The 17,204-nt window shown below is 41.9% G+C and overlaps 1 protein-coding gene across 1 annotated transcript in view; it reads left to right on the top strand.

Annotated features, from left to right (window-relative positions):
- The window catches only part of KCNH1 (potassium voltage-gated channel subfamily H member 1), a 299,849-nt gene that overhangs the window by 70,347 nt on the left and 212,298 nt on the right, over positions 1–17,204 (top strand). The window contains exon 7 of the mRNA XM_054021526.1: positions 14,788–15,217. Within this exon, the coding sequence (XP_053877501.1) occupies positions 14,788–15,217 (430 nt within the window). The remainder of the gene's footprint in view (positions 1–14,787; positions 15,218–17,204) is intronic.

Genomic DNA, 17,204 nt, shown 5'->3' with positions numbered 1-17,204 from the left:
AGGTGAAGATGGTACAGTGGATTCTAGTTTAGCTTGCCTACAATGAGGTGTTGGTCTAAAATGTCTTCCACTTCTCATAAACCCTATAGTACTGATTTTGCTTGAAAATGTGCATCAAATATCATATGCCAGTATTCAGACTGACCGTAAATTTTTCCCCACTCAAGGAAAATCCACATAGATTTGGGTATAATGCTACTTTTTTTGTGCTGAGGCTTCAGTTGCCAGAATTTACAAAAATAGAAATCAGTGACACACTGACTTGTATCCCTCAATAGATTTAAGGAGATTCCTTGTTAGGAATTTGTCAAGACCAATTCAGTCTAAGACCTTAAATGCCAAAGCTAAGCTGAAGTATATTTTTGCAGTGGCAGTATGAGCAATTTCACACGGACCTTTGTATCTTATGCAGTTTTCAGCCCATAACTTCATAAGTAACTGGAAACAATGACTTGTTACCCTGGTAACATGTGATCCTGTCATGAAATCTCCTGGCAGGAATGGAATCCACTCATGTCACCACCATATAAATCTCTGAAATAAAGGACAGTGGAAGTGCTGACAGGCCTTAAACTCTAGCTGCACTAACATGAGCCACTATAATCAGTTATTGGCTGACATTAGCTAAATTGAGAACTATCCATCACTCTTATGAATTGAGGTGACAGATATGCATACTGAAAAGTTGTGAGGAAAGATGCATTAAATATAAATGAACTCACGTTTGCTTAGCCAGATGAATTAGAGAAAAATCTAGCATTCAGGCAAAGAAGATACCTGTCTTCCAAAGGAAGGGGTTTTGATAATGAAGTGAAAGAACATCATCCCTGACCTTGAAAAGGATAAAGGAATAGATGGTGGTGAAAGGTATAGTTTGGGCTCTGTAACAGGGTGGCCTGCCCCTTTTAAGGATCAGAGTCTTGGGGCCAACCAGCTCTATTTACCAATCAGATGCAGATGAGAAGTGGGGGGGAGGGGAGAAACAGGTGTTCCTTATAAAGAACTGCAGGAAAGGGGGATACAAGCTGCAGGAAGGGGTAGTCTCCCTTCCTCAGAGACCATTTCAGAAGACTCCTGGTGGGAAGCCTGGGTGTCATGTGAGGGTAGAAAGCTCCAGCTGGAAATGTTTGTTTTCCTTTTGTGAGTTGTTTGGTGGTTTGGACAACCAGGGCCGGCTCCAGGCACCAGCTTACCAAGCAGGTGCTTGGGGTGGCCACTTTGGAGAGGGGCAGCACGTCCAGCTGTTCGACGGACGGTCCCTCACTCCTGCTCGGAGCGAAGGACCTCCCGCTGAATTGCCGCCACAGATCACGATTGTGGCGTTTGTTTGTTTGGTTTTTTTTTGGCTGCTTGGGGCGGCCAAAACTCTGGAGCCGGCCCTGTGGACAATAAATGGAGTCTGGATGCAAGGGCTAAAGACTGATTTGAATGGGACTGATAATTCCCCAGGCTGGTGAGGAAGGTTGCCATCTTACAGGTCCAAAGAGGAGTCAGCTTGGGAAGAAAAGACTTCCATAAAAATCAGGTGAGTTTTATGGAATCTTGCTAAATTTGAAACCTTCCAGTTGCTTTTAAAAGACAGTCGCAGCTACATTTCAAGTAGTGTAAAAGTTATTTACTGGAATGTGTAAGCAGATTCCTACCAAGTTTTGTTCATCTACCTTTCCTGTTTGTTCTGATTAGGAAACAACAAAGTGCTTTAGATGTGGGTTTGTTGACTGTGGTAATTAAATGAATCTTCGCTAAGGTCATCTTACAGCATACCCGGTACAGAGTACAGACACTGCACGCCCAGCTAGCCTGGGTATAAATAACAGTGTAGATGGTGAGGCATTGCTTAGGTGAGTAAAGTACAGGCACACCAGAACCTTAGGCTATACACCTGTAGCGAGGTGATACTCACTGGCACTGCACCCCCTGCTGGTCATCTTGGGAATTAGCTCAACTCCAACTCTCCTTCTGGCCAGTGTCTTGCCTGCATTAGGCCCCATGTCCCTCCCAGACCCCTTTCCTCAGGGTTTTGCCCCCAGCAGTACTCCCTTACTCTGGGTTTCGCCTCCTAGGGGAACCTCCAACCCTCTAAATCCATCTTGCCTCAGTGGCTACTGCCAGTCATCATCTAGTCCCCACTCACTGGGGCAGACTGCAATGGCTACTCATCATTGGCAAGGAGTTAGGACCAGCTGCCTCTGCCTAACCCCGGACTGCACCTCTGCAGCCCCAATACCTTTGTAGGCCTTCACCAAGGCCTGCAGCCTGGGGTTTTACCAGGCTGGAGCTCCCCAGCTCCCTTTGTCCTTCCTTAGGGCTGCTCTACCTCAGGTACCATGCTCCCAGACAGCTAGCACTTCCCACTCCAGAGCTAGAGTGAGCCTCCTTATAGCTCCTGGCCCACAGCCCTCTTATCAGGGCCAGCTGAGCCCTAATTGAGCTGGCCACACCTGTGGTCAGCTACTCAGGTGCTTTCACTCCTTTTCCCAGCCACAGCCCTCTCCAGGGCTGCTTTTACTATTGGCTCCCCAGGGCAGTCTTCTTCCAGGGCTGTTTTAACCCCTTCAGGGCAGGAGCGGGGTAACCACTCCACTCCACCCCACCACCCTAAACTGCTCTCTGTTCCCTGCAGTTGGGGAGGCAGCAGGGAAAGGCTCCAGCAGCTCCCTGTTGCCATAGTCTTTCACTGCCACAGGTAGCTACACATGACAGCCTGGGCACAGATTGCTTTTCACCATAGTGTGTAGCTACACGTACCCTACGGGTCGCTGCGAGTGTAGACAAGGGCTAAGTGTGTGGCTAAACTAAGCAAAAGGAAAACAATTCCTAATCCAACTTCTGTGTTGTGTTTTTACACAAGAGCCAGATTATACATGGCATAGTCCAGGCATAAAGAAAACTGAAATTCAGTTCTTGGGCATGTATATTGGGAAATGGATACTGGCTGCACTAAAAATGGCTGGAATTAAGTGGAGATACAATGAAAAATTTAGAACTCTGAGCTTTTGAGAAATGTCAGATTCAGTATGATATAAGCCTCCCCCATTTTGCTGTGCTCTTAAACCTTCCCCTCCGTACCCAGCCTCTCAAAACTCCATAGCCCCCCTTCCCCATATCATTCAATCATTTTGACACCCCTCTTTCAAATGTAATGCCACTCTTTTTTTCCTTTATAGAGTGTCCACTTTCACGAATACCAAGTATATAGCAGTGTTTGTAGAGGGGTGAATTCCACTCTTTATTGAATATTGCACATTCAAAATCTGCACAATAGACAGGGTCCAGCCAGACCTGTGCTTTTGTGACAATCTCTACTGAGGCCTTCTAAAGTGCAAAAAGTGGGGAATTTTTTTTCCATTCCACTAGAATATTTGTGCTTTTTACCAATCTGATTTTTTGTTGGCTTTAAGATACTTTATTGGAATCTTGGTCCAAGCTCCCTTTCATCTGATTTACCCCTTCCAAGCCCACATTCTAGCTGAGCAACAGATCTGCTGGTCTCATGAGCCTCCAGCATAACTCAAGAGGGACCACAGAAATAACCCAAGACAAGCTGAATGATTCTAGTGGAGTCTAGTGGAATTTTCATCAGGATACATTAGAGGGAAGTTAATGTTCTTCACAAATTGTTTAGCTCTTGCTTCATATTTATCATCTTTTCACTTTTACCTGTTATCAGCTCAAATCTTAAGGCTTTTACTCAGACCTCACTGACTGACTAGGGGCTTCAAGAATAGGTCCTATGGTTTGATTGCCATTCAGTTAATCTCTGCAAGCTATTGGCAACCCAGAGCAACTAATCAACTGTAAGCTGTGCAGAAATCTGGCTATGTAATTGACCAACTCTAATTTGAATTAGGCATGTCATAGCCATTCTGTAAGTTCATCGCTTTAATTTACACGTTAGCAAAGAAGGCTTATGTGAATAGGGAAATCACAGGAGTTACCCACTTTTAAAGTTCTGAGCATAAAATCTCCCAGTGAATGGAATCATACACTCCTCACAAACACAAATAGTGTATAACATGAATAAATCATGATACTAGCCTGTACTTGTCCCTCTCCTTCTCAGGTACGTCTCCCATAATCACTGAATCCAATATAACAATCAGTTTGCCCTCAGAACTACCATTGACACAGGTATGGAACTTTACAGATTGTGGTTGCTGTTGTGGTTACTGCAACTTTAAGGTTTGGAAAACTGTGATTAGCAGAGTTTGAAAGAACCTTGTCAGCTGGAGTTGTAGCTGGAATCTGAATTTAAGAATGAGGCCGGGCTGGATGCAGTGTCATGACAAGGACCCTCTCACAGAGCTAATTTGATTATTTTTGTTGCAAGTTTACTTTTTGGCTATTCTGATTTAACTGCAATAATTTTAGTTATCGGGCCAGATTTGGGTGTTTTTTGCAGGAGGTGACAAGTAACAAATGATTGCAGTAAAAGAGCAATTATTGGGGGAAACTCTTTAAGTTTTTAGAGCCAATCACTGCTCTGATACACCACTGTCAACCTGGCAGCTCCACTGAAATAATTGGCGTTCTACAGCTATAGATCCAGGGTAACTGAGAACAGAATTTGGTCCATGGACCTTATTCTTATTGCTCTGATGACCTTACTTGTGGTTCTGATCAATTGAAAATGTGCTGCTTCATGACTGCATTGATTTCAATGACAAAATAACTTCACAAGGGAATTTGTATATTGTCTTAATGCCACTAGCTGACTTCCTGCAGGAGCAATTGCTATGTCAGTGCTTAAAGGGCAAAAGCAGCAAATTTCTTAAAGCTGAGGCTTTAATTTTTATTTTCATTTGGGGCCTGCTCCTGCTCCCACTGAAATCAATGAATCCAGTATTAAGTAAACAAATGCCAGATGAAGAGAGAACTTTGACATAGACGCTATTACACTATTCAGTCACTGGGCTAGATTTTGCCTTCTGTTGAACTGGGAAGAACAACCTTGAGGAATCCTCTTCTCCCCCCACCCCCCAATAACTAGAAAAGGATCTCTTCTCCGCGCGATAGGAGAGAATACTGGTGAAGACACCAGTGTGTGCACCACATCTCCATGTGGATGCAGTTGGATGGCAAGAGGACTTATTCAGCTGCAATCAGCAACGCACAGTAGCTGGGAGTACACACTGTTCTTATTAGAGCCGCAGCAAAGAAAACCCTACCCTGTGTCCCTCGGACCTGCTCTCTGGACTCCTGGCTGGCAAGATAACTGCAGCAGCGTGTCCATCTGCCAGCATCCCCTATTTTCCCTTGTAGTGCTGGCCTGGATAGGATTTATCTCCAAGTCACAGATAAGTAGAGGTATAATTTATACATTGGGTGCCAAAGCTACTTTCTCAGATCTTGGCAAAGCATGACACGTGATTTATCACACTGCAGAAGAATGAGTAGCTTATGTGGGCTGCTATTCTATCTATATAAATCTAAAATAATTAATATATCAAATTAAATCTTCAGTGAGAATATATGGTGATAGCCGTTGTCAGAGGAGAAGAGCTAATTGAGTTTATTAAATTGTGCATTACTTCAGAAAACTGCTGTTAGAGTTATACCTAAAGTGCTTAGAAAGGGAAACATCTTCTAGAAGACTGGATTCAGTTACTCTAAACTGAAGAAAACAGGGTATCTTTATTGATCTGAGGCAGCAAATCAGATGAGATGGCAAAGAGTATTTATTTGTGTAGCTAAATGGTTGGTTGCTTTATAATCTATTTCATAACAGGTATCAGATTAGAATTTAAGATGGACTGGTACTAGATGTCAAAAGTAGTTCTGACCCCAGAAATGGATTGGACATTTGTATTTTTTTTTTAATTTTTTTTTTTTTCAAAATAGGGAAAAAGCTTCTGGAGTTGACTTGCTTTATACCAGTATCACTGAAACAAAGGTAAATGGATCCATTAATTTGAGGGTGACTTCTTAATTTGACACTCAACCCCAAATTACAATTCTTAATGAAATGTTAGTTTACTGACAAATTTCCTTTATCTTTGTTTTACATTGATCGTAAAGGGAAACAACGTGTATCTTTTCCTGGACACATTAGCCTTTTATCAGTTTTAAACCCATCTCTACATTTACTTCCCATGTATTTGCTGTGGTTTTTGTTCTTGATCTCTCTTTTCCACCTCTGTATTATGGGCATGGTTGGTGGCTATGTTCTATCTGGATGCTGGAAAACTGAAATCTCAGAGCTCTGACCAAAACAAGCTTTATTGATCTTAGATCTCCAGCTGTTCCCTCACTAAAAGCCCTAGCAGTAACCAGAAGGCTTAGATTTTAATTACAGCTTGTGAATATAATGTTCTCATAACTTGGCTGCAAAACATTGTAATCTGTAGAAAAGGTCATGTTCAATAACTTAATTAACAGAAAAACAGAAAGTTGAAAATGACAAAGTGAACCGTTCTAATCGTGGTATTGTTTACAGTCAGGGTTATCATGACACTTCAGATATCTAGAGCAATGCAGTGATGAAACTGAATCTAGAATCACATTAAAAGAATTGGGGCAAGATTGGTTTCAATGACTATTGCCTCACTTATGCCAGTGGTGAATTTGGCCATCTGTCTGCAATTTTGCACAAATAACTCATTCGCTTTTGTCTAGTTTTATTCCAATCCTTATAATGATTTACTCTTCGGCCTCCACATCTCACTCCACTTATATTAAACCTCATCATTGCCATAAACCTCCCCTTAGCCCTTAAATACGCCAGGCAGGATTTTCAGAAGGTGGTGGTGCTTTGGCCAGTTGAAATCCTGGGGAGCCAGTGTTAGGCTAACAATAAGCCCTCTTTTAAAAAGTTCTGCCCTCTACATCTGGTTAACATTTGGTTCCCAACCACAGTGTTTATAATAAGAGTGAAACATTCCTGCATTTTATGCATGAAGAAGGCTATACACAATGTCCTGAAGAGTAGAATGTGACTTGGGGAAATGTAACCTGTACCTGCTATTCTTAATGTAGGCTCCAGGAGATATAAATAGAAAACTATTTCCCTGCTTCCCTAAAATTACTCATCCTCCATCATGCCCTGAGGGAATTATAAAGTGTGTTCACTTTTCAACTGTGGTGTGTAAAAAATGTGATTTAAAATTATTTACATAAAACTGTACTTTCTTCAGCTAGAGCCCTGTCCTTCAGTGATTTCAGACCTGTGTGAGCTTAACTATGGATGACAAAATATGCCTCTCCCATACAAATTAACAGCAATAATTAATAATAAATGCTTTGCAAACTGAATTAATCCTCCCTTTACCCATGTGAGCTTGGGATGACTTGTTCTCCCTATTTTACAGATGGGGGAAATCAAGACACAAGACCTTGCATGGCTCACCAAGGTCTTGCAAGCAGTCTATTGCAAAGCCAGAGCTAGAACGCAGATCTCCTGACTCCCAGTCCTGTGCATCAATCCAAGATTAATCTGTGTTTTCACGAGCTGTGAGTGTGTGATATGAGGAATTCTCAACCAGTATGTGGCACAACTGAAAAGGGGGAGGAGAATGAGACCAAAACATGCATGATACAAAGCAGTGATGCACAACTGGCAAATCAGGTGCTCATGTATAGAGTACCTACTGAGTAGCTTTAATTTGGGGCATATGACTACCAACATGTTATTTGGCAGCATTTCAAGAATAATCTTTTTGCTAACTCTTCTTGGCCTGAAAAGCATGGGTCATAAATATACTTCTCTTCAGCACCAGGCTTGCTTGTCTTTATGCTACACAAAAAGTGCAGTTTTCTTCACGTGCAGTTCTAAGCTGAAAACTGACTTTGCAAAAGTGACATCACAGGGCTCCATGTTATTTGTACATGCAGCAGGTCTTATCAGGAGACTTTGAGAGACAAAGCAAAGACTTGTTTCCTCTGAATGCCGATGCTATACACTCACTCTTATGTCAGAGGAGACTAAAGCTGGACTTTCTTTCTCATGAATCACCAATAACAAAAATAAGTTCTGCTGGCCATATTCTGCTGTGAAGAACAACTGTGCACCTTTATCACCCTCCGTGTGTTTGCATGGCTGAATCTCACTAGAACTGGGTAAACAGTTCTATTGATGATGCACTAGAAGGAATGGAATCTGGCTTGCTCTTCCTTCGTTGTGTTGGCTCTGCATGGCAAATAAGACTAAAACAGGGGAAAAAAAATCCTTATTTTTACTGCCCCCATCTTGGTTACTCAGGTCTGTTCCTAACCGCTGAAAGCACCCAAGAAACAGATCTGATGAATGAGGTGCAGTTTTTACATAACTGCTTAACAGTGTGGAGCAACACTTCACAGAAATATGTCCAGTCGCTGTTCCACAGGGGACTGCTGGTGTTTAGAATTTTGTACTACACTCGCATCTTCCTTACGGGTGTTCCCTAAAGGGCTCCTTTGCCGTACAGAAATGGATAATGCTTGGTGGCGATGTGCAGCACCATTTCCAGCTCTAATGACTGAAACTGGTCCATTTCCTTTTTAGCAGATGCTGCTCAATGTGTGTCTCTTAACCTGTCCCTCAAGTGTGTATATGAGAAGTAATCCTGAGAGAATTAGAAGCATCAAGTGGGAGTATATTGAGTTCAGGCATTTCTTTTTCACCTCTTGAAGCTAACCTGTTGCTGTCCGCTGTATGATGAAATAGGTTGTTTCTGTGTCGATAAGAGCAGCATTAAAAGAGACAATAACTGTAAAGTGTTGTTCTACTCTGGAAAGTGGCAATCTAAAAATGGCACATTCATAGCCAAGAGAGGTATTATTTGTGTGCATTCAAATCTTACCCCCTCAGTGACAAAAATAAGTCTTTACTGTTTCCTACAGAGGCAGCACAGCTAAGATAGAGCAAACTGGGTTCTATTTCTTTTAGTGCATCAACATACAATTTTTACTAATTTCAAATCACTTGCACACCTGAAAATCCATAATGGCAGTCCACTCCAAAGCCTAATTGGGAGCAACAAAGAGTTAATCTTCATGGGTGGTTTCTTTTAATTTCTTTTATTTAAAAAAATGCTCATACAAAAGCTTTTATATAAAAATATGTCAGAAAAAGCAAAAAATAAGGTTCTTATAGTAACATTTAACTACTCTACTTTTGCAGTTACTATATAGGATGTTAAACATGTAACTAAATATGCATATTTGTTCAATGTGAGCAAACTAGTGTTAGTACAAAAACATTAACTAGAGCTGGTCAGAAAAACTATGAAGGAACTAGGGCTGTCAAGTGATTAAAAAATTAATCGTGATTAATTTCATGATAAAAAACTCGATTAATCACATGATTAATCACACTGTTAATAACAATTTATTTAAATATTTTTGGATGTTTTCTACATTTTCAAATATATTGATTTCAATTACAACACAGAATACAAAATGTACAGTGCTCATTTGATATTTATTTTTTATTACAAATATTTGCACTGTAAAAAAACAAAAGAAATATTTTTTTCAATTCACCTAATACAAGTACTGTAGTGGAATCTCTTTATCATAAAAGTTGAGCTTAAAAATGTAGAAATATGTACAAAAAATTACTGCATTCAAAAATAAAAGAATGTAAAACTTTAGAGCCTACATGTCCACTCAGTCTTACTACAGCCAATCACTCAGACAAACAATTTGCAGGAGATAATGCTGCCGCTTCTTGTTTACAATGTCACCTGAAAGTGAGAACAGGCGTTCACATGGCACTGTTGTAGCTGGTGTCACAAGATATTTACGTGCCAGATGCGCTAAAGATTCATATGTCCCTTCATGTTTCAACCACCATTCCAGAGGCATGTGTCCATGCTGATGACGGGTTCTGCTCAATAATGATCCAAAGCTGAGCGGACCGACTCATGTTCATTTTCATCATTTGAGTCAGATGCCACCAGCAGAAGGTGGATTTTCTTGTTTGGTGGTTCGGATTCTATAGTTTCTGCATCGGAGTGTTGCTCTTTTAAGACTTCTGTAAGCATGCTCCATGCCTCATTCCTCTCAGGTTTTGGTTGGCACTTCAGATTCTTAAATCTTGGGTCGAGTGCTGCAGCTATTTTTAGAAATCTCACATTGGTACCTCCTTTGCAGATTGTCAATCTGCAGCGAGAGTGTTCTTAAAATGAACATGTGCTGGGTCATCATACAAGACTGCTATAACATGAAATATATGGCAGAATGCAGGTAAAACAGAGCAAGAGACATACAATTATTCCCCAAGGAGTTCATCACAAACTTAATTAACACATTATTTTTTTAACGAGCGTCATCAGCATGGAAGCATGTATTCTGGAATGGTGGCCGAAGCATGAAGGGGCAGTTATGTAACAAAAAAAAATCAACATTTGTAAGTTACACTTTCATGATAAAGAGATTGCACGGAAGTACTTGTATAAGGTTATTTGAAAAATACTGTTTCTTTATCATTTTTACAGTGCAAATATTTGTAATAAAAATAATATAAAGTGAGCACTGTACACTTTGTATTCTGTGTTGTAATAGAAATCAATATATTTGAAAATGTAGAAAAACATCCAAAATATTTAATACATTTCAATTGGTGTTCTATTGTTTAACAGTGCAATTAATTGCGATAATTTTTTTTTTTAGTTAATTGCATCAGTTAACTGTCATTAATCGACAGCCCTAGAAGGAACCATTTTCCATGGGAGAATGCAGTTCAATTTGTACTGCTTGGAAAATTTGTAGTGTTTAAACAGAAGTTTCATTTTCAGAGAAATGACGAGGGGAGGAACCAAACACTTTTAGAAAGAAATGTTTTGATTTTTGTTTTGAAATTACTTCATTTATTTTTTTATTTAATATTATAAAGTTGAATTTGGATCACTTTTTACTGATCCAATTTTTTTTTTTTTTTTTTTTTGGCATTTTCCTTCACAGACAACGTTGACATTTTTTGGTGTTTGTTCCAAGTTGGAATGAAGCCAACTTTAGGGTTACCATACGTCCGGATTTTCCCGGACATGTCCAGCTTTTTGGGCCTCAAATCCCCGTCCGGGGGGAAATCCCCAAAAGCCGAACATGTCTGGGAAAATAGGGACATGCGGGGCCAGGGGTGCTGGGCCGGCGGTGCGGGGCCAGGACCGGGGCCGGGCCGGCGGTGCTGGGCGGGCCGAGGATGCTCGGCCGGGGGCTGGCCCGAGCCGAGCCAGACTGGAGACGCTGGGGCTGGGGCCGGGGCTGGCCGCCGGAGGGAGCCGCTCGGTTGCGGGGGGATAGACTGGGCCGCGCCTCCTCCCCCCACCCACCCCCCTTGCTTACCTGCTGCCTGCTTCAGGCTTCCCGCGAATCAAATGTTCGCGGGAAGCAGGGGAGGGGGTGGAGTTGGGGCGGGGGGTGTGGGCGGGGCCGGGGCCCCGTGGAGTGTCCTCTTTTTGGACACTCAAAATATGGTAACCCTAGCCAACTTTCAAAATCTCAGTCCTTTATGAAACAGAATTTCCATCCACAGCACAGCTCTAACATTAGCATTTTGGAACTGTTTTTCAGTGATGATCTGTAACTTGTAGGCTCAATTTTGCACAAACAGTGTTAGCCCAAATCAGATTGCATATGCAATAAGTCTGTTTTAAGCTTCTATTTGTTTGTACTTGCAACTTAAATAGCTAATATCTAAACCAGAGGTGGGCAAACTTTTTGGCCTGAGGGCCGCATCGGGTTCCAAAACTGTATGGAGGGCCGGGTAGGGAAGGCTGTGCCTCCCCAAACAGCCTGGCCCCCGTCCCCTATCTGCCTCCTCCCATTTCCTGCCCCCTGACTATCCCCCTCAGAACCTCTGACCCAGCCAACCCCCCCTGCTCCTTGTCCCCTGGCTTCCCCCCTCACGACCCTCTGCCTCTAAGCACCCCCCAGGACCCCAACCTCCCCTGCTCCCTGTCCCCTGAGTGCCCTGACCCCTATCCACACCCCCGCCCCCTGACAGGCCCCTTGGGACTCCCACACCTATCCAACCACCCCTGTCCCCTGACTGCCCCCGGAACCTCCTGCCCCTTATCCAACACCCCCCTCCCCAGCCCGTTACCATGCCACTCAGAGCACCAGGACTGGCAGCCGTAAATAGTGCACCATAAGTAGCACATTCCTACAGGGAGCAATTGAATACACTGCAGCCACTTTGCCCAGCAGGAGCTTGCAGCGCTGCCGCCCAGAGCGCTGGTGGCACTGCGAGCTGAGCCTGCGGGCGAGGGCCGGGGGCTAGCCTCTCCGTCCGGGAACTCAAGGGCTGGGCAGGACGGTTCGATGGGCCGGATGTGGCCCGCAGGCCATAGTTTGCCCACCTCTGATCTAAACCCTACTAGTTGTCTGCATTTTATTGTGGGCACAGAACTGAAGGCCCAACATATTTGTGTATGAAAAGCTGTGCCTTCAAAAACTGAGGCCCAGCTGTAAATCAGGCCCTGGATAATAACATGGCATATTAATGTTACATTGATGGCCTTTTCACGTCATTTTATTACATAAACAGGCATAGGTATGTTGGGGGAAACACAGGGTTATGTCTTGACATTAGAGGACAGATACTTAAAGGAGGGCAAAACCTGCATGTGAATACTCAAATGGGGATTTAAGACTTCAAAGTAGGGAACTGGGTTTGCAAATGATTTGCCCTTCCCTGATTTTCATGTATATGTGTTTGGCTGCTATATTGGGGTTACAGATATTTCTGCAGGGCTACCTACCATGTCCTCTATTTTGGACATTTAAGCCAAACCTAACTTCTTGTGCTTAAACTCTTGAATTTCAAGCAAACTATCATACTTCTTCTGTCAATGAAGTAGAGCTAAGAATGGCAAAAATGGGAAAGATGGGCTTACCTGTCCATCTGGGGAACAAGTCGCGTGTGTGTGCAGTTTTGAAAGCTAATATGTGCTTTGATTCCTGGCTAGAACTGGTAAACATGAAGGGAACACATCACTTTATGCCCTTTTTCTAAATCTCTACAAATTATTCTGTTTTCTAGAAAGATCACTGTCCCCTTTGGACATGTTTGTGAGCACAATTAGCAGAAGCACTTGAAGTCGACTTTTATTGTTACTGCATCTAGCAGTGACTAAGTGTCATTTTTTCAAAATGGGTAAATATAATCATGACAAATTCATGAAATAAAGAGAAAAAGACATTGCTTCAGTCCTCAAAGGACTTATGTGAATATGTAAATTATATGTTATTAGCTAAATTAAATTGTTCTGCAACATTAAACAAGCCTACACTAGAACATTGAGGCAAATTATATGTAAGCATGACCGAACAACTTTCAGTAAAACCTGGTGACCAGAATTATGCATTTCCAGAAACATTTATTAAAACAGCTTAAAACTTGATTGGAGATCTTACCTCAATCTTTTTAGTAAGAGGCAGTTCCTGTGTCTGGAAAATCAGATATGTGTGCTCACCCAAAATGTGTTTGGGTTTGGTTTTTGTTTTCTTTTAATTTGCTTTCTGTAAACTTATGATGTAAATCTGGATGATAATGATGATCCTTAGCATTATGTAGTGCTTTAGATGTGAGATTTCGAAGCCCAGTGGGAGCTTTATCATATCTACTGCAAAGAGGGGTCATGAAGAATATTTACTGAAGTTTTCAAAAGTGCCTAGTGATTTGGGGGGCCTTAATTTTGGGTGCCCAAGTTCAGATATTTTAAAGGGCCCTGATTTTTTCAGAGGGTGGGTTCTCGGCACTTGCAGAAAATCTGGTTCCTTTAAAGGTGTTGTGATGGGCATCCCAATATTGAGGAATCCAAAAACCCTAGACATTTTTAGCCTTTGTAGTTAATCTTTGTGGCACCTCTGAGGTAGATATGGTAAGTATTATCCCCATCTTCCAGAAGGGGGAACTGAAGGCTTGTCTACACTGTGATGTTGTCAACAAAACTTTTTTGTCTTTCATGGGTACTTAAAAAAGCTCCCCCGCGAAAGATACAAGTTTTGCTGACGCAAGTGGCAGTGTGAATGCGGCTTTGTCGTCAGGAGTGCTCTCCTGCCGACAAAGCTAATGCCGCTCGCGGGGCTGGAAGTATTTTATCAGCAAAAGTGCCAACAAAATACCAACAGAGCGTTTACACATGCTGACATTTAGTGACAACACTGTCTCGACACAGCCTTGTCGCTAAAAGCTGTGTAGTATAGACAAGCCTTAAGGCTGAGAGGTGAAGCAACTTGCCCAAGGCTACACAGTGAGTCAGTGGCAGGGCTTGGATTAGAAATAAGGAGCTCTTGTCTCCAAACACTGAGCTCATTTCACTACATATGATGTGTCTCAAATCTATCTGATATATAAGCACAATAATAAAAAGCTTAGACTGGTCTTTGTTTGCAGGTAATGACTGTTCTATTCATTTATTGGCCCATACTTTAAGCCAGCCTCAAAGTAGCATCTAAATATTCACAACCAATATCATCACAAAATTGGGCTCGCAAATGAGACTTCCCTATTCATATAAGATGCCTCTTCATATGCAGAGATGAAACCCGTGAACTTGTAGCAAAGCTAAGACATGGCTATATATTTGATCAACTCTAACTTGCATTATGCGTATTTCAAACAGTCTGAAATGAGAAATTCAAAGAGAAACCCAAGGCATGTGAAAGTGAATCGAAACAGAAGAGAAGGTTTGCATGACCCCCTGAGAACACAGGCCACTGAGCTTCATACGCTTCACTGTAATGTCGCTTTATAGGCATGTGTCAGTGGCAAGTTGGCATGCCTAGATTATGAATGCTGTTGATAGAAAACATTAAATAATGTAATGATGAATTCTAATAGCCTGCTCTGCTTTATTCTTTTAGGGAATCAGTAGCCTGTTCAGTTCACTGAAAGTAGTCCGACTTCTTCGGCTGGGGCGTGTGGCTCGGAAGTTGGATCATTACATTGAGTATGGAGCAGCTGTCTTGGTTCTGCTGGTGTGTGTGTTTGGTCTTGCAGCTCACTGGTTGGCTTGCATTTGGTACAGCATAGGAGATTATGAAGTTATCAATGAGGATACAAACACAATCCGAACTGAAAGTTGGCTCTACCAGCTGGGGGAGTCCATAGGAACGCCTTATCGGTTTAACACGACAGGTTCGGGGAAATGGGAAGGGGGGCCAAGCAAGGATTCTGTTTATATCTCCTCGTTGTACTTCACAATGACTAGCCTCACCAGTGTTGGATTTGGAAACATTGCCCCCACTACAGATGGAGAGAAGATCTTTGCGGTTGCTATGATGATGATTGGCTGTAAGTACCAGAGATTTCATTTTTTTCATACAAAACGGCCTACAAAGTCTTCCTGTGCATGTTAACCTTTATAAAAATTTCCTACACAGTATCTTAAGGGTTTCTAACCAATTTTTAAAACTCAGTTTTGTGACAAAATTTAAACGTCATTACATAAAACATTATGATTTTTCTGGTATGGTATTTTAAAGTCAAGGGTGAGAAATCTTGCATTAATGTTGCATAATATTAGAATAACTTTTTCTGTAACAATATATAGTTAAATTTCTGCTTACATTTAAACAATTAGAACATGCAAGTTCTGGGTAATTAAAGACCATATATATGTAATCAAATGAGAATGAAATGTATTAATATTTGTTTGATCTGAGGATTCTTAGAAACTAAGTCTCTAATCCTGCAAACATTTCTCTCTCTGAACAACTGTATGCTGTGAAGAGTCGCACTGAAGTCAATGGGACTATTCATGTATGTAACGTTACTTGTGTGTATAAGTGTTTGCATGATTGGGAACTAAGTGCGTAATTCAAAAAATCTCATCTTTCAATTCACTACTCTCTGGATTTTACAGTATCTAAATTTACTTGTACAGCTCTTATATTCAGAGATGGAAATGCTTCCCTTACTATATTACACAAATTAAGAGTCAAGCTGCCAGAATAGAACCTAGAATAGTTTATTATAGAGGGCGCTGGTAGCGACACATATGTTCAGGTTTCCTAACCCTTTCCCATAAGAATCTTGCAATTTTTTTTTTATTTTTATTTTTTAGAAGCTCTAACATCTATAGTATTTGCAGTAGGGCTTTGAAATTCAACAGAGAGAGATCTTGGGGCCAGATAAGTGCCTTTTCTTTGTTACGTAAAATTCCATTCAGCTTTAATTGAGTTATAAACTGTTGAAAATTGCCTGTCTGTTGCTAGCATGTCAGACCGGTATCTTGAATACTAACATTCTAAATGGAGACATCAGTGCTGCTGCCAAAACAATAGCAGTACAAACTGCACAGCAAACCCTGGCAGCAGACAGTCTCTCTGTGATGGTGAGAGAGAGCTGGGTTGAAATCCCCTTGGACTCATCAAGTGGCTGCAGTGGCCCTTCTCCCTACCCTCGGGGAGCATCACACTGGGCAGGAGTGCCTGGGCAGAGGAGAGAGACAGTAGGGACTGGCTCCTTCCAGACCCAGTACATGGTGCAGTAGCCTATTCCACACTCCTATAAAAGCCTCCTTCTGCTTTTAGCTAATCAGCCCGGTAGTGAAAGTCTGTATTGAAACTTCAGGGTTCAAACCCTGATGATGATTGATGGGGGGGGGGGGGGGGAGGAGAAGGGAATGGGTTTGTAACAACTGACACAATAGAATTTTTCACCTTTTTTCCTTTAGTAAAAACAAACCATAGGAAATTACCTAACATGCTCTTAATGTTTTGTGTGTTTTGTTTTTAAGTTGCAAAGTCAAGCACCCAAGTTGCCTGTGCAGCCTTAATTCAACCCCCTTGTGCATCACGATATAGTTTTTAATTGCATGATTAATCCCTGTTTTGCTGCAGAGGACTCCTACCTTATTCAAGATGGACCTGCTTTTGGGGTGAAGCAGGGCTGTGTAGTGAACGACGCTGTTTGTCAGTCCCCTGCCTCGTTTGTTTCAGAAGTAGGAAGCTGTGAAGTAAATGAAGGAAAAAGATGATCTCATGGCTAAGGCAGTCGAACACCATACAGGGGAATTCAGTTCTATCCCTGCCTGTGTCGCAGAGCTCCTGTGTGATGCTGAGCAATTCACTTAAGCCAAAATGTTGTTGAGTACGTTTGCTAAACTCCCAAACCGCCCCACCCCCAAAAAAGTACTTTCAGACAGCATAGAGTATAATTGTTAATTTCTTGTTTCAAAATAATTTTAGCATTAATAATGTTTGTTACACATCTGTCTGCTCCCTAAAGAACGTTCTGCTGGTGAGCTCCCAATGGCACGTATAAAACCTTAAAAAGC

Source organism: Malaclemys terrapin, chromosome 3, assembly GCF_027887155.1.
Source record: "Malaclemys terrapin pileata isolate rMalTer1 chromosome 3, rMalTer1.hap1, whole genome shotgun sequence".
Taxonomy (NCBI): Eukaryota; Metazoa; Chordata; order Testudines; family Emydidae; genus Malaclemys; species Malaclemys terrapin.
The sequence above is the reverse complement of the archived record's forward strand: the minus strand, read 5'-3'. Positions and strand labels throughout refer to the sequence as shown.